General features: G+C 31.7%; 1 protein-coding gene across 4 annotated transcripts in view; it reads left to right on the forward strand.

The window, feature by feature from the left end:
• LOC132748811 (receptor-type tyrosine-protein phosphatase kappa-like) overlaps nucleotides 1-20,786 on the forward strand; it is a 104,695-nt gene that overhangs the window by 60,059 nt on the left and 23,850 nt on the right. For all 4 annotated transcript variants that reach the window (XM_060738449.1, XM_060738450.1, XM_060738451.1 and 1 more), the window contains 7 exons: nucleotides 3,235-3,325; nucleotides 4,667-4,743; nucleotides 8,791-8,827; nucleotides 12,084-12,181; nucleotides 14,330-14,461; nucleotides 18,419-18,567; nucleotides 19,043-19,178. In XM_060738449.1, coding sequence (XP_060594432.1) covers nucleotides 3,235-3,325; nucleotides 4,667-4,743; nucleotides 8,791-8,827; nucleotides 12,084-12,181; nucleotides 14,330-14,461; nucleotides 18,419-18,567; nucleotides 19,043-19,178 — 720 coding nt within the window. The remainder of the gene's footprint in view (nucleotides 1-3,234; nucleotides 3,326-4,666; nucleotides 4,744-8,790; nucleotides 8,828-12,083; nucleotides 12,182-14,329; nucleotides 14,462-18,418; nucleotides 18,568-19,042; nucleotides 19,179-20,786) is intronic.

The following is a 20,786-nucleotide window of genomic DNA, read 5'->3' on the forward strand; positions in this document are numbered from 1 at the left end:
AATGTACTGGAAACACAGCTTAGTACCAAGCTGGCTGTGAAAGTAAAAAAAGTAAATGTTTCATAATGGTAATGCTCTTCTTAGAAGTTCTTTAAAAGTCCTTATATTGTGCTGGAAGTTTGCCAGTTAAGAAAATGTAAAAATTTATTTCAACTTTTTATTGTTATCAGTGAGAAAAATATCTGATGCCTTGTAATCAATTTTCATTTGAAGTAGCGATAGAATTAAACTAGTGATCAAATGTCTCCGGATTGATTCCAGAATGAAATCTATAACAAACACTTGACAATAATACCATTACCTTGTCAATGCAATTGCCTGAATCTAGCTAGTAATGTAATAATGCCTGATTGATAGATGATTGTCCATTTTTATCCTAGCCCGAAGCAAGAGTTTTCTGTTCTTAATTGGCTGTGATGGCTTGAAATAAGATCATATAGAATCAAAACAAGAACCAAAAAATGAAGAAGGAAAAAAAAAATCATCATCGGCACTTTAAATGTCAGTCTTCATGTAAAAAAGTTGAAACATTATTTAAATATTGATTTTAACCCTACCGCATTAAATATCTTAAAAGTGGACTTGTCCATCTTTACTCTGGACAAGATCATTTAATATTATTCAGGGAAAATTGCAAAAAAAATGGCCTGACTCAAGGAAATAGTGCAGATGATGATCACAGACAGGACAGATGTGCTGGCTGATCTTGGTCTGTTCTAGTAGCATGGATATGTTCTTTAGCCACTAGCAAGCCAACGGTTTTAAACTATAAAAGGGTGTATGTTTAACATTTTTTTTTTTCAATGTCTTTTTATGTTTGTACAATAAATTTCACAGTCTTGCAAAAAGTGATAAGGTAGCTATTTTTAGTTTTTTTTTAAGTGATTGATGTTATATATTTATATTAGTTGGTCCATCCATTTCCCCTCATCTTGATAAGATCAAGCATACCATTTAAATCTCTAGGGCTCTATAAAAGATAATTTTTTTGTTCAGTGCTTTTAACATATTTCCCAATGGATATTCCTGAAATCTTGTTTAACTTACTTAAAAGTGCTTAATATAGATTAATTACTAAATTTAATGTATTTTCCCTCAGCTAAGTAAGTAATTTGCATGTGAAAATGCAGCTAAGCCCAATTATGCAAAGATGTTTTATGTAATGAAGTTTTGGATATTGATAACATATTGTAAGAAATTGCATTATTTTGATTTCAATAAAATGGTTTATTATATACTTTTAAATGAAATTTTGAGAAATATTGATGAAATAAAATGCATATTTTCATTTTCCGTATTTTCACTGTAAAAATTTATTTTTCACTGCAGTGAAACATATTTTCCGTATTTTCACTGGTGTCTTGCCGGACTACTTTCTTTTAAATTCTGCCAGTACTCAAAATTTAAGGGAAAGTCTTGCAAATTTTTATATCCAGAAAGAGAAAAATGTATATAATAAACAGAAAATTCAAGTCTTTTCTATAGATACATGATTTATTTTCATCTTGTGGCATGAAAATTACCATATTTCACTCGTGGCTACCACCACTCATGAAATATTTATTTTCATACCACTCGATGAAAATAAATCATGTATTTATAGAAAAAACTTGAATATCCTCTATTTATTATATACTTATAAATGAAATATTGAGAATTATTGATGAAATAAAATGCGTATTTTCATTTTCCGTATTTTCACTGTAAAAATTTATTTTTCACTGCAGTGAAACATATTTTCCGTATTTTCACTGGTGTCTTGCCGGACTACTTTCTTTTAAATTCTACCAGTACACAAAATTTAAGGGACAGTTTTTCAAATTTTATCGCAAAAAAGAGAAAAATGTACATAATAAACAGAAAATTCAAGTTTTTTCTATAAATACATGATTTATTTTCATCTTGTGGCATGAAAATTACCATATTTTACTCGTGGCTACCGCCACTCATGAAATATTTATTTTCATACCGCTCGATGAAAAAAAAATCATGTATTTATAGAAAAAACTTGAATATCCTCTATATATGGACATAAGATTTTTTCTCTAGATTTGTTATTTACATTTCATGCTCCACTTTGAGCACCATCTGTCAAAGTGCTGTAAAGTACATATTCATGTTTCTTTTATCTCTATGCTTTTTTGTATAATAAAAGAAATAATTATTGGTGTTTGTTTGCTGTTTGTTTGGTAACTAGCAAAAGCTGATTGAAAATTCTCAGCTAAAACAGTGCACTTAAAACCTTTTACCCAGCAAACATCCGGAGTTTAAATGTTTTAAACTGAGTTGCACAGGGTACTTTAAACATTTTACAGAACTAGCACCTGTACTTTAAACAAAACTGTGTTTAACACAGTTGTATCTTAATGTACGTGGACTCTTTTAACAAAGTTTCATGATCTTTCACCATTGAAAGAGCTTGAAAGGTCTGTCCTGTAAGAAAAAGGGTCTTATTTTTAGCAATCAGAAGCAGGAAAAATTTCAAGATATCAGAAATACCAATAACTACTTTGTCACGTCATGCATGTCATTAAAACAGTAATTAACAGTAATCATCACTATGATGATCACTATGAAATACATCTGTCCTTAAAAATGTATGAATACAATATAAAATATGTTGTGGAAATGAAACATTACTGATGTATGTGTTACCATGCTTTGATGAGAATTTCGTTGTAGTATTAAAGTGAATTGGTCTATAACTGAAAGTCTGTAATACAATAAATAATTATGTTGACAGTATTTAGTATCATATGTGAAAACAAACTGCGTAATATAAAGATGCTATTGGTAAGTGTTAGATACATGATACAATGTGACATATCAATATATGGCAGATAATAAAGTGTTCTAGAACAAAATATTATTATTTATGGTATTATATGTTTATACTTAATCACTGTATCAACATTTTGCTTTTCAGAAATATTTCATTAGAATGTCAAAATAATACATTTCTGTTGTTTTCATTGATATTTTAAATATTTTTGGAAAATGTGCCCATGGTAGACCAATCCACTTTAAGTGCACTAGCAACTAATGACGCAACTAAAAGCCTATGAAATTTTAATTATATTTGTATCAGTCTCAAGTGTAAAACTTCATTTAATTGTGAAGAGGGTCATATCATGCTTAAACAGCTCAGACTTTATTATGATTATTTCATAACTTAATCATTTTATACCACAAATATGTTGTTTTAATATAGCTGTACCTATTTTATGTTTTCAGGCTATAGTGCGCAACCAAGAAGATTATTCCTGTTTGATAGCTACCCAACCAGATAATGCCAGAAGAAATATATGCCAGGATGTTATATCATGTAAGTTTATAATCATATATAGATTAATTGCTATAAATAACATGATTTTAATTAGTTTAAAAGACTCCTTAAAGTTTTGATTTATTAAGTGTTAAAGGGCCTCAACTGAGGTTCTTTGACATGATGGGACTGGAAATGATTTTCCGAGATTGCTGTTCCATTTGATGTGGGGGTGTATACCAGTTACTTGTGTACATAATTTCAGATCAGTTGCTTACTCCCTTTTTCCAGATTAATTATTCTAATTGCGAAAAATAATCTCAAACAGGTCAAGGTCATTATGATTGTGGTATTGACACCTTCAAGGTCATATTTTGATGTGACATTTAAGCTTGAACTTTGCATGCTGGCATCTGAGTGATCAATCTTGCAAAAGCTTAGCTTAATAGCTGTTTCAATAATGATTTCAAGTCTGTTGTGAAATTTAAACTGAAAATACACCAAGGTCATAATGTTACGTAAGATAACATTTATTTGAGCATATATTCACTATTTTAATAGTTTTCTTTGTGATTCTGAGTTTTATTGCACATTGTTTAATAAAGCGTATATTTTTATACAGCATATTGTAGTACATGTGTACTGAAAACAAGTTTCAAATTGTGTTGTTTTGTAGTAAAGTATACTTTATTTCTCAGGAAAGGTAGCATAAAAATCTGGTTGTGGTTGTTTGTTCAGTAATAAGTATAATCTAGATAATGAAATTTAGTCTTTTCCTCATGTTTTTTCCTGATTTATCTGTCTTATGCACTAAGCTAAAATTCCCCGGAAATATATATATAATGATGTTAAAATTTAATCAGTTCCTGGTTTACCAAAGAACTAGAGCATTTTATCAGGAAATGATCGTAAATGGAAGATCCAGTTATGGAAAGTAAAAAGTTCTCATTACACAGGTGCACACTACTGTCTGCAATAAAACGGTTAAAATATGACCTTCAAATGATATATATCACTGTAAATCAAATGAATATTTCACTGTAGATCAAATAATATATCACTGTAAAATACTATATCATTCAATACCCATAACAGTTAATGGTTCCTGTAACAGTGTTGTTGTGTCACCTTAATTTTATTCATGGGCATAGCTTGATTTAAATTTGTATGTAAGTTGAAATTCTTAGAGGATCTGGGGGCATGTAGCCCCTGGAATTTTTTTTGGTTTACTCTGGATTGTTTGAGGTGCCTTTTAGCATATATTAAGTACAATATAATATATTTTCAGGAAATAAATATTTTTTCTAAAAACGTCTTTGGAAAAAAAGTTGTAAGCATACAAGGCCCATAGACTATGTTATGCATGCAGTTTTTATAATGTTAGTGTTGTTTATATTTCAGATGATCATTCATTAGTTACATTGAAGAAGATTCCACCAAGAGATGATAGTACTTACATTAATGCCAGTTATATAGAGGTATGTTCTTACACAAGATTCTTATCAACTACATAAAAGTTGTTCTCTTACATGTAACATCGTCTTAATTATATGCTATTTGCTGTGCAAGCTACATTCACATTGAAGCAATTCAGTGTTATAGCTTTGTACAGTGGAGCCTTGCTAATCCGAACCCTTCTAATCCGGAATCCTTTCTTATCCGAACGAAGTGTCCGGTCCCGATTTTATTCGTTCTATTTTCAATAGTAAAAAACCTTTCGGATCCGGAACCTGTCTACTCCGAATTCCAGACGATTTTTTCAATTTTTGTTCTTATTTTACTCTAAAATTTACCTCTCGGATCCGAACAGATTTTGCCAAATGTCACACCTTCATTCAAAATAACAAATAATCGCACATCTTGCAGGTGTAAACATACACCAAACGGATAAGTGTTTTTCCGCTTGATTAATGGGTGAAACGTATTATCTGCGAAGGTGTGAAATTTACACTTAGCTTGCCCTGATATCTTCAATAATTGCTTAATTGATTGTTTTTTGTCACCTTCAATAAACATTTCGATATAATGCAATAGAAATATCTTTAATCCTTTGTAATGGATTCAATGACACGTGATTAAGTAATGAAAATTAATTGAAACTGGCAGTGAGTTTGGATAATCGCTGAATCGGATAAGAGTAAACAACAATTGACAAATGCTGGTACGAATATTTAATCATGTCTTAGCCTCCTGTTTAACATTTTAGGTTAACTTACCCTTAAGGACATAATATTTTTGCTTATTTGTTTATTTTTATTTCTTTATTTTTGTATTCACATGTATTAAAATGAACGATAAGAGATTGCAAAAATAAAATATTTAAATTGCAAGTTCAAATGCATTCCCGTTTTCTTTCCTTAAACTATTTTGCAAATAACATGAAAAACATGTAAAAAAAACCTTCTAATCCGGAAACCTTTCTAATTCGACCTTTTCTTCTAGTCCGGACGAGTTCGGATTAGACAGGTTCCACTGTACTATACTGCCATATAATTTGTCTGCCCTTGTTTCTTATTATACAAGGGTTTAAACATAAAATCGTGATTATATTTTCAACTCAAGGCCCTTGTGACGTAGGGGTTGCCTTAAATTGTTTAGACTCGTTGAGGCATAAGAACTGGAGCCAACGTTTATCCTTTGGTGATCGTAAGAGGCAACTAAATAGGTCCGAATAACTGGAGTCTATGCATCTATTATATTAAGCTTCAGTAGGTGAGGGGGTTTTGACCCCTGGTGTTGCTTTAGGTTTGTCACACCTGAGGGTAGCCAAAATCATCATTCTTGTTTCAGCACAATATGACTTACACTGTGTTGGTGCGCTGTAAAACCATACAAACAAACAGACTCAACTTAGCCTCATACCCATACAGCTGGTGCATGTAGACCAAGATCAACTACTAAATGTCATTCCATCTGATCAGGGTCTACACTATTATCTATTAATTAAGTCTATACATCTTATTTAGTGTTCCTTGAAAATGTTGAAATGAATGGTTTTATCCAGAAGGAAGTCCATTTAAGATTTTAGCATGGGAAGGATAAAAGAATAGTTGGTTTATTATACTTGCCCATCAATTGGCATTACACTTGGTTAATATTTTGTTTGTATCTTTCCACAGAAGGTATTCTTTTATAACTTCATAATATGGTATTTCTTTTGGCTCAAGATTTTGTAACACTACACAAACCCAATATCTTTAGTGTGGATTTCTGCTGTATTTTACGTTTTCATGAACTTGAAAATTCCTTGTTAAGCTTATATTAATTTTGGGTTTAAATTAAAAATTAAATGTGAAGATTTGAAACTTCACTTAATTATGCCATTTGAGTCATTCTAAATGTAAAGTAACTGACTAAGACTCATTTTTGTAGCATAGATTTTATTGAAGTTGTTCTACTTTTTGAACTAAGAAATTTTCATGACAGAAAATGGTTTTATGACAGTTCATATTAAGTAGAGCATATAGTGTTAGTCTGGTACTTGTGACTGTGAAAGTAACTTTATATTTCCTTAATTGCAAGGTAGGAATAATGGAGCAATAGAACCTGATATTCAGGTTGCTTCTTGATACATATGGAGATAAATATTTAATTAATGACTGATATAGATAGGGTTTTTAAAGCATCATACATCCTAATGAGTGATAAATTATGTAAAAAAAAAATTGACAAATTTAAATAGTGACTTTGTGTCTTGTAATGTCACAAATTGGTACATCAGATTTCCGCCTGCTGATACTGACATGTTTACACCTCGTTTGACATCACTTGTCACGGCTGGACATTCTGTTCTTGATACTTTTATAATACCAATATCATCAATAACAAACAAAGATTTTATATTGACAGTATAAGACCTCTAGCATTTCGAGTTTTCTGTGGCTATAATTATTAAAGGCTTATGATATATAACTATAAGTCCTACGATAATCAGAAAAAGTAAATCCTTTACTTTACGTTGTCAGTAACTGCATTCTGTGCCGCTTTTTGATTTAGCTTAAGAAAAGCTAAGGGATACAGTGTCTTATAATTGGAACAGAGAAAAACACGGCATGCAGCTAGAGGGAAATATATTGTTGTAAGAAACATTAACACAATTAGGGAGATAGAATTTCTGTAGCAAGTCATGCTTGTTTGTCTGCAGGCAGACGGAGGAAATCATATTGTGATAACATTTTCAGTAATTAGCTTACAGTTTCTGAGATTTGCTGCCACATATGACATGAAATATTTCCTTTTTTTGCCCATAAAGTTACATGTCTCGAAACTTTTTTAGATTATCCTTTCATGTATATAGTTGTTATTCAAATAGGAATGGTTACTTTCCTTGGTATAATGTTGATATAATCAAAATAAATTTAGACATGTACCAGTAGGTTAATATTAGCCAAGTAGAATTGTTATTGTTTACTCGCTTGCAAATTTGTCAAAGGATCGAATGGCAAAAATTCTAATCCAAAATTTAGTACAAATACAATGAAAGTTGAATGAATGGATAGCATGATAATGTGTGATCATATATAAAGGATAGGTCAACTGTGTCTGTGTTTTATTTGATCATACAATCTCTACATCATTCATGAAATTTTTATGTCTGTTCTTCACGTAGACCAGACATTTGGTGCCCCCAGACAATTTTCCCCCATACATTTGCCTCCCTTTTCCATTAGGTGGACATTTGCCCCCTAGTCTTTTTTTGGAAGGGCACCCTTTCAAAACATATATGTGGGGGGCAAATGTCTGCCACAGCAAAATATCGAGAAAATGTCAAAGGAAGCAAGTGTCTTAGAATCGTTCTTCACTTTAGCAAAAATTGTACATGTCTTATATGCCCAATAAATCTATATAAGGGTGAACATTTCCTTTCTGAAACAATCTCATTATCCATATCTTTGCTGATTAATTTATGAACTTGTCCTGTCTTGTTTTTTTGTAACTTTTAATTATTCATTGTACAGAGATTGAAATAAAAAATACTGACATTTAACAGCAAACAGCATACTGTAAACTAAAGTTTTCTCAATATAGACACAGGTATCCCATATTTCTGTGTATTATTGTGACTCTGATAAGGTCTTGACAAACTTATGTTCAGTTCAAGTTCCCCATATCCAATATTGTCTTTACAAGAAACATACAAACTGACATTCTGATCTGTAAGTTATTTGAGGTATGTTGGTTACTTCATGTAAACAAGATTTGGTTTTTGATACATTGACACACTAACATTTCACGAGTACAGAAATAGCTTACTAATGATTATATCATACTGTACTATAAGAGAAAGTATGAGATAATACAATATATAGTATAGGTAGGTCACCTGTTGTATTTACAATTTTACCTCCATCATTGTAATATATCTATGTTGACATTGTTATAAATAAAAGAACAGTATCATCATGTAAGATGAGGTCATTTCAACAGTAACCACAGCTATGGGGCTGGGTTATATATATTTGCAGTAAGACAAGGCATACTTTACTCTGTTACTCAAATTTTATACTCTCCTTTTTGTTTTTCAGGGTTATAACAACCAAATAGAATATATTGCTACTCAGGGTAAGTAGGCTTTGTTAACATGTTAATTCCTGGTTTGGTGAATCAGAGATTGAAAAAAAAATAATGTAAGACAAGAGACATTATTCAGAAAGTAAGACTTTTGTAGTTATGCCCCTTTTTTGCTAGATTTTTTGTAAAAGTTGCTTACAAAGTAGAATGATTTAAAACAATTAAGTAGAATGATTTAAAATAATGAAAACTATCAATATGAAACTTGAATAACTTGATTATCATGACAAGGAACAGTTGTTAAACAAAGGGCATTATCCTAAAAGCAATATTTTTAGGAGCTATGCCCCTTTTATCTTAGGAATATTTTAGAAACTTAAGTGATAACACTGAATGTTTGTATTTTGATATGGAAATTACTTAAACTTGAATGGACTGTTTCAAATTCAAAGTTGGGCAAATCCTTTTCACTAGTTCAATAGGTTATTCAAAGGCTAATTTGTATAAAGGGTACCAGCAGATTTCAGTTGCTCCTTGTAAGGTTGCTGAAGATCCAGGGGGGCTTTCTGTGACTTGTCTTGATTTTACAATATATATTACAGGAGTTAATCTTCTCTCAGATTTCTTTAATGCCTTCATATGTTTAGTCTAAAATAATTTGAGCCGCATCATGACAAAACCAACATAATGGGTTTGCGACCAGCATGGACCCTGACCAGCCTGCGCATCCGCGCAGTCTGATCAGGATCCATGCTGTTCGCTCACAAACCCTATTACAAGTAGAGAAACTGATAGCGAACAGCATGGATCCTGATCAGACTGCGCGGATGCGCAGGCTGGTCTGGATCCATGCTGGTCGCAAACCCATTACGTTGGTTTTGTCATGACGCGGCTCATTTTTACAGCTCAGACATCGGATAATTACATTTACAACAGATTGTTTTCTGTATAAATTGCTGCATAAGGATTATTGTTGTATAAGGAATTTGACTTTCTCTTTATTTACATATTCTTTGAAAAATGGAAATTCCCTTCAATCAAACTTTTATTTATTACAAAGTATGTTCAAAACACTAGTATTAACATTATTTTGTATAATTTTTATGGTCTCTATTGTTGCCATTGTTGACAACAAACAAACAAAAACCACTATATAATTATTAACATTTATTTTTTAAAATTTATAAAGGTCTATTGTTTCCATTGTTGATACATACATGTAATTAGAGATCTCCTAATTTTAGAAGTTAATGTGATGAAATATTACAGTGAGCTACCACCAGTCATTGAACATACTATTTTTGGTGTATATGTGATTGACCAAAATGTCAATAGTATTCTCATAACAATATCTGAAGATAAACATGACTGAATCTAAAAGCTATGTTAAGATAATGTATCAAAGAAACTTGAGATTCTAACCCTTAGCGTACTGGGTCTTCTTTTAAAAAGCCCAAAGAGCTAGAGCTTTGATATATTAAGCTTAAAAAATCTTGTAATGGGTGTCTACCAAGTTTGTTCAAATAAAAGTCCTGGGGTTTACCCATGTGACTAGTGCAGACCTTGGTCAACCAGCATACATGTATATCCCTGTCTAAATATGGTCTATACTGTTTGCTATACAATAAGTACATATTTTGAAATCTTCCCTGAAAATGATGAATGGTGTTTTATACAGATTGAAAGATGGATGATTTCACTTGGAAAGGGTTAAGAGATAATTTTGTGTTTGTAATTTAATTCTCTGTATTTTCAATATACTACAAATATATATCCAATACCTTGAAATATCTCTGTTAAATTGAATCTAAAATAGTTATAGACCACCTGCCCCTTCATGTTCATTTAGCTTTTTCCAAATATGGCAAACATATTTTCATGTGTGTAATTATATCTTACAGCCTGACAAACTGCGGCCACTTATGTCTAAAAATGTGACTCTTCCCATAAATCAAACCAATATATTGCGAGATAAAGAAGTAATTCTAAATAAAGGTGTTAATTTGTTAGTCTAGTCAATATTGACATTATCTCAGGGAAGAAATGCAGCAAAGAAGTTCAAGTTTTAAATGGACAATTCAAATAAGAGCAGGCAGATAGTTCTTTATTTGAGCTGTCTTTTATAATCTTTAGAAAACAGACTTATTGTGTAATCATAATCAATACAATGTCAGTTGTTTTTTTCAACCATATAATCATATTATGTTTGATATCTAGAAAACAGTTTATTGATGCAGTCTGTCTTGCCTGTAGTTGCAATATACACAAATATAATTTCCAGAGAAATCATCAAAAATGATTTCAGGATCGAAACTTGAGACATGGAAACAATCATATACTTTGACTGGTGTCGCATTACTCTCGTCAGTTCCTAATTAACTTTCTTTAACCTATAGAGGATTTTTGTTTGTTTTGCATTTAAGATCGAAATATATTTCAAAGAGTCACAGAACACTTTGATGTCATATTTTCATGAGTGGCGCAGCCAGGAGTGAATATATAAAAGCTGGTATTTTATTAGTGAAATATAATTAGATCACCAAACAAACAAATTTTTTAGTTATTTCATGCTTTTTATTGGTTTTAAGTCAATTTTACTGATTTTTGCCGCGCAACAACATGCATTCTCATTAATGTCATCAAATCATGACGTCACAGAGTTCTTACTTAAATATAATTCTGTAAACTTTTACGGAATAACATTACATTTTGAAAATGATATGTGCAGATATGTATATGCATCTCGTAATCAATCACATTTTACTCATGATGGCGTGTATTTCTGACTATATTTCACTCATTAAAGTTAAATTATTGTCATTCACATTCTGATAAAGTCCGACTACTGTGAAAATAATATTTCATAATTTTGCAATGAAATTTTGACTGTCCACAGAAAAGCATGTAACAATCACTATACTTTTTCTTCCATCACTGGTTTATTCAATTCAATTCTTTATTCAGAAGATTCAGGCACAGTCATTCTTTTTAAAATTTGACTGATGCATAACCTGTGTGCTTACTTAACTTTGTTTCTTTATTGATGCACGTACAACTCTTAATTTTCTTTTTCCCTCTTATTGGTACATTCTCCATTTACCTCATGAATTTGCTTTGAATTTAGATATAAAAACTAAACTTCCAACATTATATAGCAAAAATGTGGTGACTGGTCTAGCTCTTTACTCAGGTGTCTTTGGCTAATCACTTTGGGTTCAAGCAGGCAATGGGGTTAACAGTTTAACTAACTTTCCTAGTATAATTATTTTAATAGCTCTGTATTGAATTATAGTATCATATTTTACAGGACCTAGAGGCAAACAGGTTGCAGCCTTCTGGCATATGGTTTGGCAAGAAAATGTTCATGTTGTTGTTATGGCAACAGGACTTTTTGAAAATGCTGCAGTAAGTTTTTGTTCTTATGCTTTATAAGGAGAGAGAGAGAGAGAGAGAGAGGATTCAGTGAAACTTAAAACAGCAAGCATACCATATAGTGGGCAAACTAAATCACTGAACCATTTATTGCAAGTTAGTATAATTGAATATGCATGGTTTATTTCCGATCACTGTATCATTTATTGCAAGCTTACATTATTCAGCTTTTATCATTTCTTGCTAGTACAGAAAGTAGATGGAAGTGAAGTTCAAGTAAAAAAACACAAACTGGCTGATATTTTTAATCTAATTGGGCTATCAACATATGCAAATATTATCACATTTGATATTCAATCCATTTAAGCTTAAAGGATCACCTCATGATCTGTATTTCATGATTACTCTTATAGTAGGAGGATATTTAATTTATTGTTATAAAATCATGACTGTCTGTGCAACAAGTCCCCCTTTCACATAACAATAAAAAAAAAACCATCATAAACTTTATATGCAATCTCCATAAAAAGGCATTCTGATTCGGGTCCATACATAGATTTATAGATACTTCATGGATTAATAAAGATAATTCTGTTTACAACCCACATGCATTTGGAAGTTATTTCAACAACCCCCACCCCCGTACATTTGTGAGTTATTTTCCATAAACATCTGGAATTATTTTCAACAACCTCCGCACATTTGGATGTTTGTCTATATTGTGTCATTCAATCATCATTATTGTCTATGTACCTCAGTTGTATATCTTTATAATGATTAATCATAACTTTCAATCAAATTTAATGAGGCCATGACCATGTAGCTCAAACTGTACCGTCAGACATTAACATGTACCATGAGACGCGTATAATCCAAACACAATTGTTATATTGGCTCTAGATTCAATAGTGAACATTCTGTCCTTCATCATTCTGACTGGTCCAATGTTTCATTTATTGGCTTGCTTCATGCATTAATAATATGTTATTCCATTATGAAGGTATTATATACAACCATAAAATTGTCATATTCCGATGGAATTTCATACTTCAGTTCATGCATTGTTACTTTAGGGAGTTGTACAACTGGCGTCAGATACATCAACGCTGTCAGAGAAATGTTTTAGTATACTTGTAATTATCAGCGTCAATTTGAGATTGATACTTAGGGAAAATAGAAAAAAAAGAGACAGAGATAGGGGAAAAAAACCCTGAAATGAATGAACAATAGCTTAATGGGGCTTTCTGCAAACATGTTATTTTTTGTGTGGCTGAAAAAAGTCAGAACAATGCTATTTGAGCTATTGATATGGGATAGGAATGAATTTATTAGACCTCTGGGTTTTACGAATGCCAAACTAATAATGTTACATTGCACTTAATATTAATAAATTTTGATATGCTTAAAATGCTGGCAGTAATTTTAGTATTGATATATAAAACCATTCCATCTATTAGTGTACTGCGGAGGAAAATATTGTGCTCATTTATTTGGCATTTCCCTTGTTCTGTCCCGGGATATACTTTACACTATCTTATATTTGGTTATAAACTATGTTATAGTAATATGAAACTGGAATTGTCATATTCTTTTAGTATTTCATATGTCCTGTATTGTTGTATATAAGATCTACTATACTTATAACTCATTCTACAGATTAGGACGGTAATTATCTATGTCATTCCGAGATTGATTTATGGCAGAAACTGGAATAATGAATAGAAAAATGACAAGATACTATTGTGCCAGCGAGTATAGCATATGCTGGGGAACAGTAAACCACTTCTGGTTGTGATTTAGTTACGACACACATGGTGACTGTGTATGACAATACCAATATAACATGTATGCTTTACACAAGAGGCCATATTTTCCAGAATTAAGTCAAATGTAGATCTTTTATGTAGATAAATGTTTTATTGACATGGTTTTACTGATGGTCTAGATTTCCATGTTCTCCATGTTAATCACGGCAGTTTTAGGGTAACAAAAAGCTGCATAATTGCTTGTTGCAAGAATGATGGTGTGTGGGTTATTTTGTCCCTCAAGGTCAAGGTCACACAGTTACGTTAGAAACAGCACCTTATATCACTCCTGTCTGATGATGATTGTCTTACAATGTTAACTGATTGCTAATTTAATGTTACTTTTATGTATACATTTTGTTTTTATGTATTTCAGCAACAATGTGATAAATACTGGGGTGACATACTGAGTGTTCAGAAATATGTGCGACACGGAGATATACATATATACCTTAAAGACAAACTAGAGCTTTCAAAACTTACCGTACGAACATTCCAAATTTGTGAAGTAAGTGACTTATCTTAGGAAGAACTAACACTTACATAATGTCACTTTAACAAAAAAAGATGTTCACTTAGGACCATAGATTTGTTAAGACTTTCTTTTGCCAAAATGGAAATGTCTATACATTAGGGACATTGAGTATGTTAATTAATTTTTCCCAGCTTATATTTTACTCATGTGTAGTATAATTTATTTATGGAAAATGAAAATGGCAGACAATTACATAACAACAAACTTTGTTTGACTTAACTATGTTAATGACAACTTCCATGTTATAAAGTATTTTGTTATACGAGGGTTGTTCAAAAAGTAATAGGACTGGGAGTCTTGCGTATTCAAATTTCATTCAATTTATAATATTTTCACATGTAAAGCAATCGTAAAGTGTTTTCTACAAATCAAACATAAGTTTTTTAATCTTTTGTGATAAACGCGCTTTTCCTTTGCTATTGAATAACCATGGTAACACGCACCCGGCGTAGCACATAAATATAGTTATTGGAGCTAAGTTCTACTTCTCATTTATTCATAAATAACTATTTGTTTTCCCCTGTATTCCATCAATACGTTGAAATATATTTATGTGACATTATGTCCAAATTTGACGACATTCGGACATGAAATGGCCTGTTTATTAATTTTTGAACAGCAGCGGTCATAGCGTTAGATGTAGAAATATGACATTTGTTAACAAACGGAAAATGTGTGCCATCTTTAAATTTTGCCAACAGATTGACTATAATCATTCAGATACACACAAAATGATTAAATAAACTGAGGACAATTATCCTGCCATCAGGACACTTGTTTTCAGCTGGCATAAGCAATTCAAAAACTGCAAATACAAGATCACTTACGAGAAAGGGCGAGGATGAAAGTTGAAAATTGACGGGACGTTAGTGACGTCAATTGCAAAAGCGCTACAAAAGAAACCACGGTAAACGGTACGCGAACTGTTTATCGTTGTTTGTTTCTGCTACGGGTCTACTTATTCAGTTTTAACCAAAGGATTGTAAATAAGACATTTGTTATGAACACTATTTTATTGTATTTAACTAGATATACGCGTAATCAATGAATTAATGTAATAGTTAACGGTAATAATTAGAAGTGTTTCCGAAAACTTGTTTTAATAAACAATAGACTGTGCTAAGTAGAAAAGGATACTTTTCAATTGAGAAATATCTTTATTGTTCTGTATATAATCATATTGTTTTAAAAACATACGATGACATGAGTAAATTAATAACATAAATTGCTTTTGCTTTAACATTTTCAGTCCGTATTGAGTTCCAAGGTTACTAAAAAAACACGAGAAAACCCGGAGAATGGCCGGCTATCGGGCATTTATTTTTTTTTTTTTTTTTGAAACAGTGGAACGAGAATGTTATCGCTTTTTTTCTTGCTTCATCTCAACTTATGAGGCAAAGTAAAAGTTACATGACTCATACACCAAGAGACTACTTTCAGAAAGAATGACGCTTATTACAATTTCGATTTTACGACGTCATCAACGTCAATTATTGTATTGTTAGCGTGCGCCGCATTTCGAACCCCTTGTCATTTGAAAATTTCACAGAAATTTCATTTGTTTACATTTTGTTTTGATTTTTTCACTGTATATAGAGAAAATGTTCCGATATTTGTCTCATGTAGAATTTTGTACGTAAATTTAAAAATGTGAACAGTAGAGCTGCAGTCCTATTACTTTTTGAACAACCCTCGTATTTGGTGATGTTGCCAAGTTTGATTATGACTATGAGGATGTTGTCATGTATAATGTCAATAATTGACTTCATATTGCCGTATATAGCTATCCCAAAGGTAAAATTACCCCACCATTTTCGTACAAGTTTGGCACACTCCATGCGTCTCCATTCTTTAATGTTCTAGGGTAATGTGTTTAATGTAACAGTGTGGGCATGGAAGACATTACTGGTAGCTTCATATATGCACAAAACTGTTTTTACAAGACTTATGTATAGATTTTTGGGTAAAACTGATGAATGGTCTACTGTTCACTAATATGTTACTGGGACATTTCATAAGTAAACAAAACAGTAAAATGCAATAATTTATATATTGTTAGTGTGTGTATCTTAAGAAATGACATTTTAAGATGTCTGTATTCCATTTCTGTAAAGAAACATTTCATATTCCTTTGCTCAAAATTTTAATCATTTGAAAAAAAAATACTTAAGATGGATTATATGATAATTATTACCTCAGGTTTTCCTTGGATAGTTTTGTTCAGTATGTAGGTGAAATATCATCCACATTTGTCATTGGATTTCCTTTCCCTAATGGCCAGATGTTTCTATTTTAATTTTTAGCATGTTAGAAGAGTTACAGCCCATGTCTTAAAGTGGATTGGTCTACAATGGGCATATATTTCATAAGAATTTCAAATATTGATAAAAAACGATGGAAAATTATCATAACGATATTCTTGTTAAATATTGCTTGGGAAAAAATTGTTGATAATGTTCTAAATAATTAAATTTAGTATGAGCATTTATATAATGAATAATAGTATTTTGGTCTAGAACAATTAATTATCTGCTTTATATTCTTCTGTTGTTTATTGTTGTGTCTGATACTAAATTCTATCAACATTATTATTTATTATGTTACAGACCTTCCATTATAGACCAGTTCACATTAATTAGATATTGACTAGGTAATGAACAATCATATAAGACTAGATAATGTACAGTCTTGTTGTTATGAAGTTTAAATCTGTTAATTTCATATCATGTTTAATACATGGCATCTGTAAAATAGTATATAAAACTCATGTGAATACAAATGATAAAATTGTTTCGTTTCTGGGAAAAAATAATTTTAGTCTTTAATTTTAGAAAAAGAGAAAAAAATAGATGAATTATTGGACATTATCAAGTAAATGCTTGTCCAAATCCAAAATAATAACATGAACTATTATTTTCAGACTAGCTTATTATGTCTATTTTTGTCTTGGATTACTATATTTAGCACAAAAAATTGATTGAAAAATAGAATTTGTAATATGAGCAGAGTTTTCAGAAAGATGTTGGTATATTGATTAAATTATTAGATGTAAGCGTCAGGATTAATATGCTTTATGTTATTATCATTATTATCATTATTTTCATTGATATGTTGTTTAATATGTGCCTACCATCAGAAGGTAGGTAGTACATGTTATAATTGTCAGATCATTAATATGAGAAGAACAAATTAAGCCCAGATTTATGTTACTTGGTAGGGACATTGTCCAATGCTAGTAGTTGACATTTACTGATTTTGAAATCATTAGGTCAAGGGTCATTTGGTTTTAAAGGTCAAGGTTACAGTAGCATCTTGTGTAAAATCTTTGTTCAATAAATAACTTGAAAAGAATAAACCATGGCTTATGTTGAATGATAGAGACATTGTCCAATGATAGTAGATGTCACTTATAGATTTTGAAGTCATTAGGTCAAAGGTCATGGTCACAGTAGATTTTGTGTAAAATCTCTGTTCAGTCATTCACTTGAAAAGGAATAAGCCATGGTTTATGTTTCATGGTAAATACATTGTCCAGTGCTAGTTGATGACACTTATTGACTTTGAAGTCATTAGGTCAAAGGTCAAGGTCACAGTTACACTTTGTGATAAATTCTTGTCCCAGTAATCACTTTACAAGGAATAAGTCTAAGCTATTTAAACATTTTAAGTTTTAAGTGGGAAAAACAGCTTTGTGCAAATAACAGAATAACATGGTATCCATTGCCTATATAAGAAAGAACAAACGCTTTCATAGAAGTTCCAACCAAATAAACAATGCTGACAGAACAGAAGGTGTTACTGAACTGTTAAAAGACATACATGTACATGTTTGTTCAGTGTTTCTTTTTCACTAAAGTTGATGTAACTTTAGCCAAATAAATGGTAAATAATGTGTAAAATAGATATAAGTTGTTTAATTTGGTTTACTAGGATGGTTGTGATGAACCTCGGACATTGAAGCATTTTGAGATGACAGGATTTTCTGATGATTCTACTGACCCTGGGTTTTTATTGGATGTTTGGAGACGTGTGAACCGTACTATGCTCACAGTTCCAGGACCTATGCTAGTACATTGCAGGTTAAAAACAAAACATTTTCTGTTTTCAAAATACATGAAGAATTATCTGAATGACTGATATGGTAACCTTAAAATATGAACGCTTTCAATTATTAATATTAATACTTGTGAAGATTCCATAGATTTGATTAAGAAACTGGGACTTAGATAAAAGAATTACTTTGAATTTATTAGAAATTGTTCATTTTCTAAAAAATAAAATAATTGTAAACAATTGTTTGTGATTAATGTATGATTAAATTTTACCCATTTACTTTGTGCACTGGACTGATCTTAACTCTTAATTTAGGGATTATCCATTGACATTTTATGGGAATTCAATTGCTAAAAATCAAAATGACTGAAACTTGAGCTGCCAACAGTAAAGAATCTTATCCTACACAGCCTGGCCAGACTGTATACAAAATTCTTGTGTCATATGTAAGTAATTACCATCATGAGATTGAAATAAAATATAATAAATATGTATTTGTAGATGTGGGGGAGGCAGAACTGCTTCATTTATTGCTGTAGATTATTGTTTAAAACAGCTAGACAGAGAACATTTTGTAGATATATACAGTACAGTACTACATTTACGCAAATTCAGAAAAAACATGGTCAGGTCACTGGTAAGTTGAATGACTGCAATTTTATTGTCTTATTATTGGTTGCTATAAAATGTCACATGAGAGATTTTGTGAGATAGCTTTACTTTATTTGTCTATACGTTTATATATATTTTGATGACTGAGTGCTAAAAGGTTTGCTCAAGCTTTTCTTGTCAAACTTGATAAAACTGCATTTTAATTAAATTGTATAATGCTTAAAGACGTTTTTGGGAGTTTTCATATACTGGTCAGGGACCATCAACCGGACACTTTTTGAACATTTTTCTATACAAATTTCATAATTTTAAAGCTAGAGGTACGAAAATTTGACACATAACAGCTAGGTTCTTCTCCTTACTAACAAACTAGTTTGTTTAGTTCTGCTTATGTTGACACTTATATCCGAGGCCCGTCAAGGAGGGTATCAAAATTACCTAAATTGTACATACTACAGTACCATGTGTCCGGACAGATATGTAATAACGTTGATTTAATTCAGATAAAAGCTTTGGTGTACTTTTTAGCTCACCTGAGCAATGCTCAGGGTGAGCTATTGTGATCGCCCTGTGTCCGTCGTCGTGCGTCGTCAACTTTTCACATAAACCAACATCTCCTCTGAAACCAATGACTGCACATCAACCAAACTTTACAGAAATGATCCTTGGGTGGTCCCCTTTCAAAGTTGTTCAAATGGTTCCGGTCTGTTGCATATGTAGGTCACAGGGCCAGAAAAGGATTTCAAAAAACACAAAATTAAAAAATCTTCTTGTCTGAAAGTACATGGGCCAGAGCTTTGATTTTTGGTATATGGTATCATCTATGGGTCCTCTACCAAAGTTGTTCAAATTTTGTCCCTAGTGTCAAAATTGGCCCCGCCCCGGGGGGTCATAGGTTTTTCCTTATATGTCTATAGGTAAATCTAAAAAAATCTTCTTCTCTGATTTGGCAAAGGCTACAAATTAGATATTTGGCATGAAACATTGTGTAGTAGACCTCTATCAAGATTGTTCAAATAATGGCCCTAGGGTCAAAATTGGCCCCGCCCTGGGGGGTCATTGATTTTCATTACATACATATAGTGAAAACTTGAAAAATCTTCTGGTCTGAAAGTAAATGGCCTAGAGCTTTGATTTTTGGTATATGGTATCATCTATGGGTCCTCTACCAAAGTTGTTCAAATTTTGTCCCTAGTGTCAAAATTGGCCCCGCCCCGGGGGTCATAGGTTTTTCCTTATATGTATATAGTAAAATCTAAAAAAATCTTCTTCTCTGATTTGGCAAAGGCTACAGATTAGATATTTGGCATGAAACATTGTGTAGTAGACCTCTATCAAGATTGTTGAAATAATGGCCCTAGGGTCAAAATTGGCCCTGCCCCGGGGGGTCATTGATTTTCATTACATACATATAGTGAAAACTTGAAAAATCTTCTGGTCTGAAAGTAAATGGCCTAGAGCTTTGATATTTGGTCTATGGTATCATCTGAAGGTCCAATACCAAAGTTGTACAAATTTTGTCCCTAGTGTCAAAATTGGCCCCGCCCCGGGGGGTCATAGGTTTTTCTAATATGTATATAGTAAAACATAAAAAAATCTTCTTCTCTGAATTGGCAAAGGCTACAGGTAAGAT

This window comes from Ruditapes philippinarum, unplaced genomic scaffold (genome assembly GCF_026571515.1).
Source record: "Ruditapes philippinarum isolate M1 unplaced genomic scaffold, ASM2657151v2 ctg6651_1_1_1_1, whole genome shotgun sequence".
In the NCBI taxonomy this organism is placed as follows: Eukaryota; Metazoa; Mollusca; class Bivalvia; order Venerida; family Veneridae; genus Ruditapes; species Ruditapes philippinarum.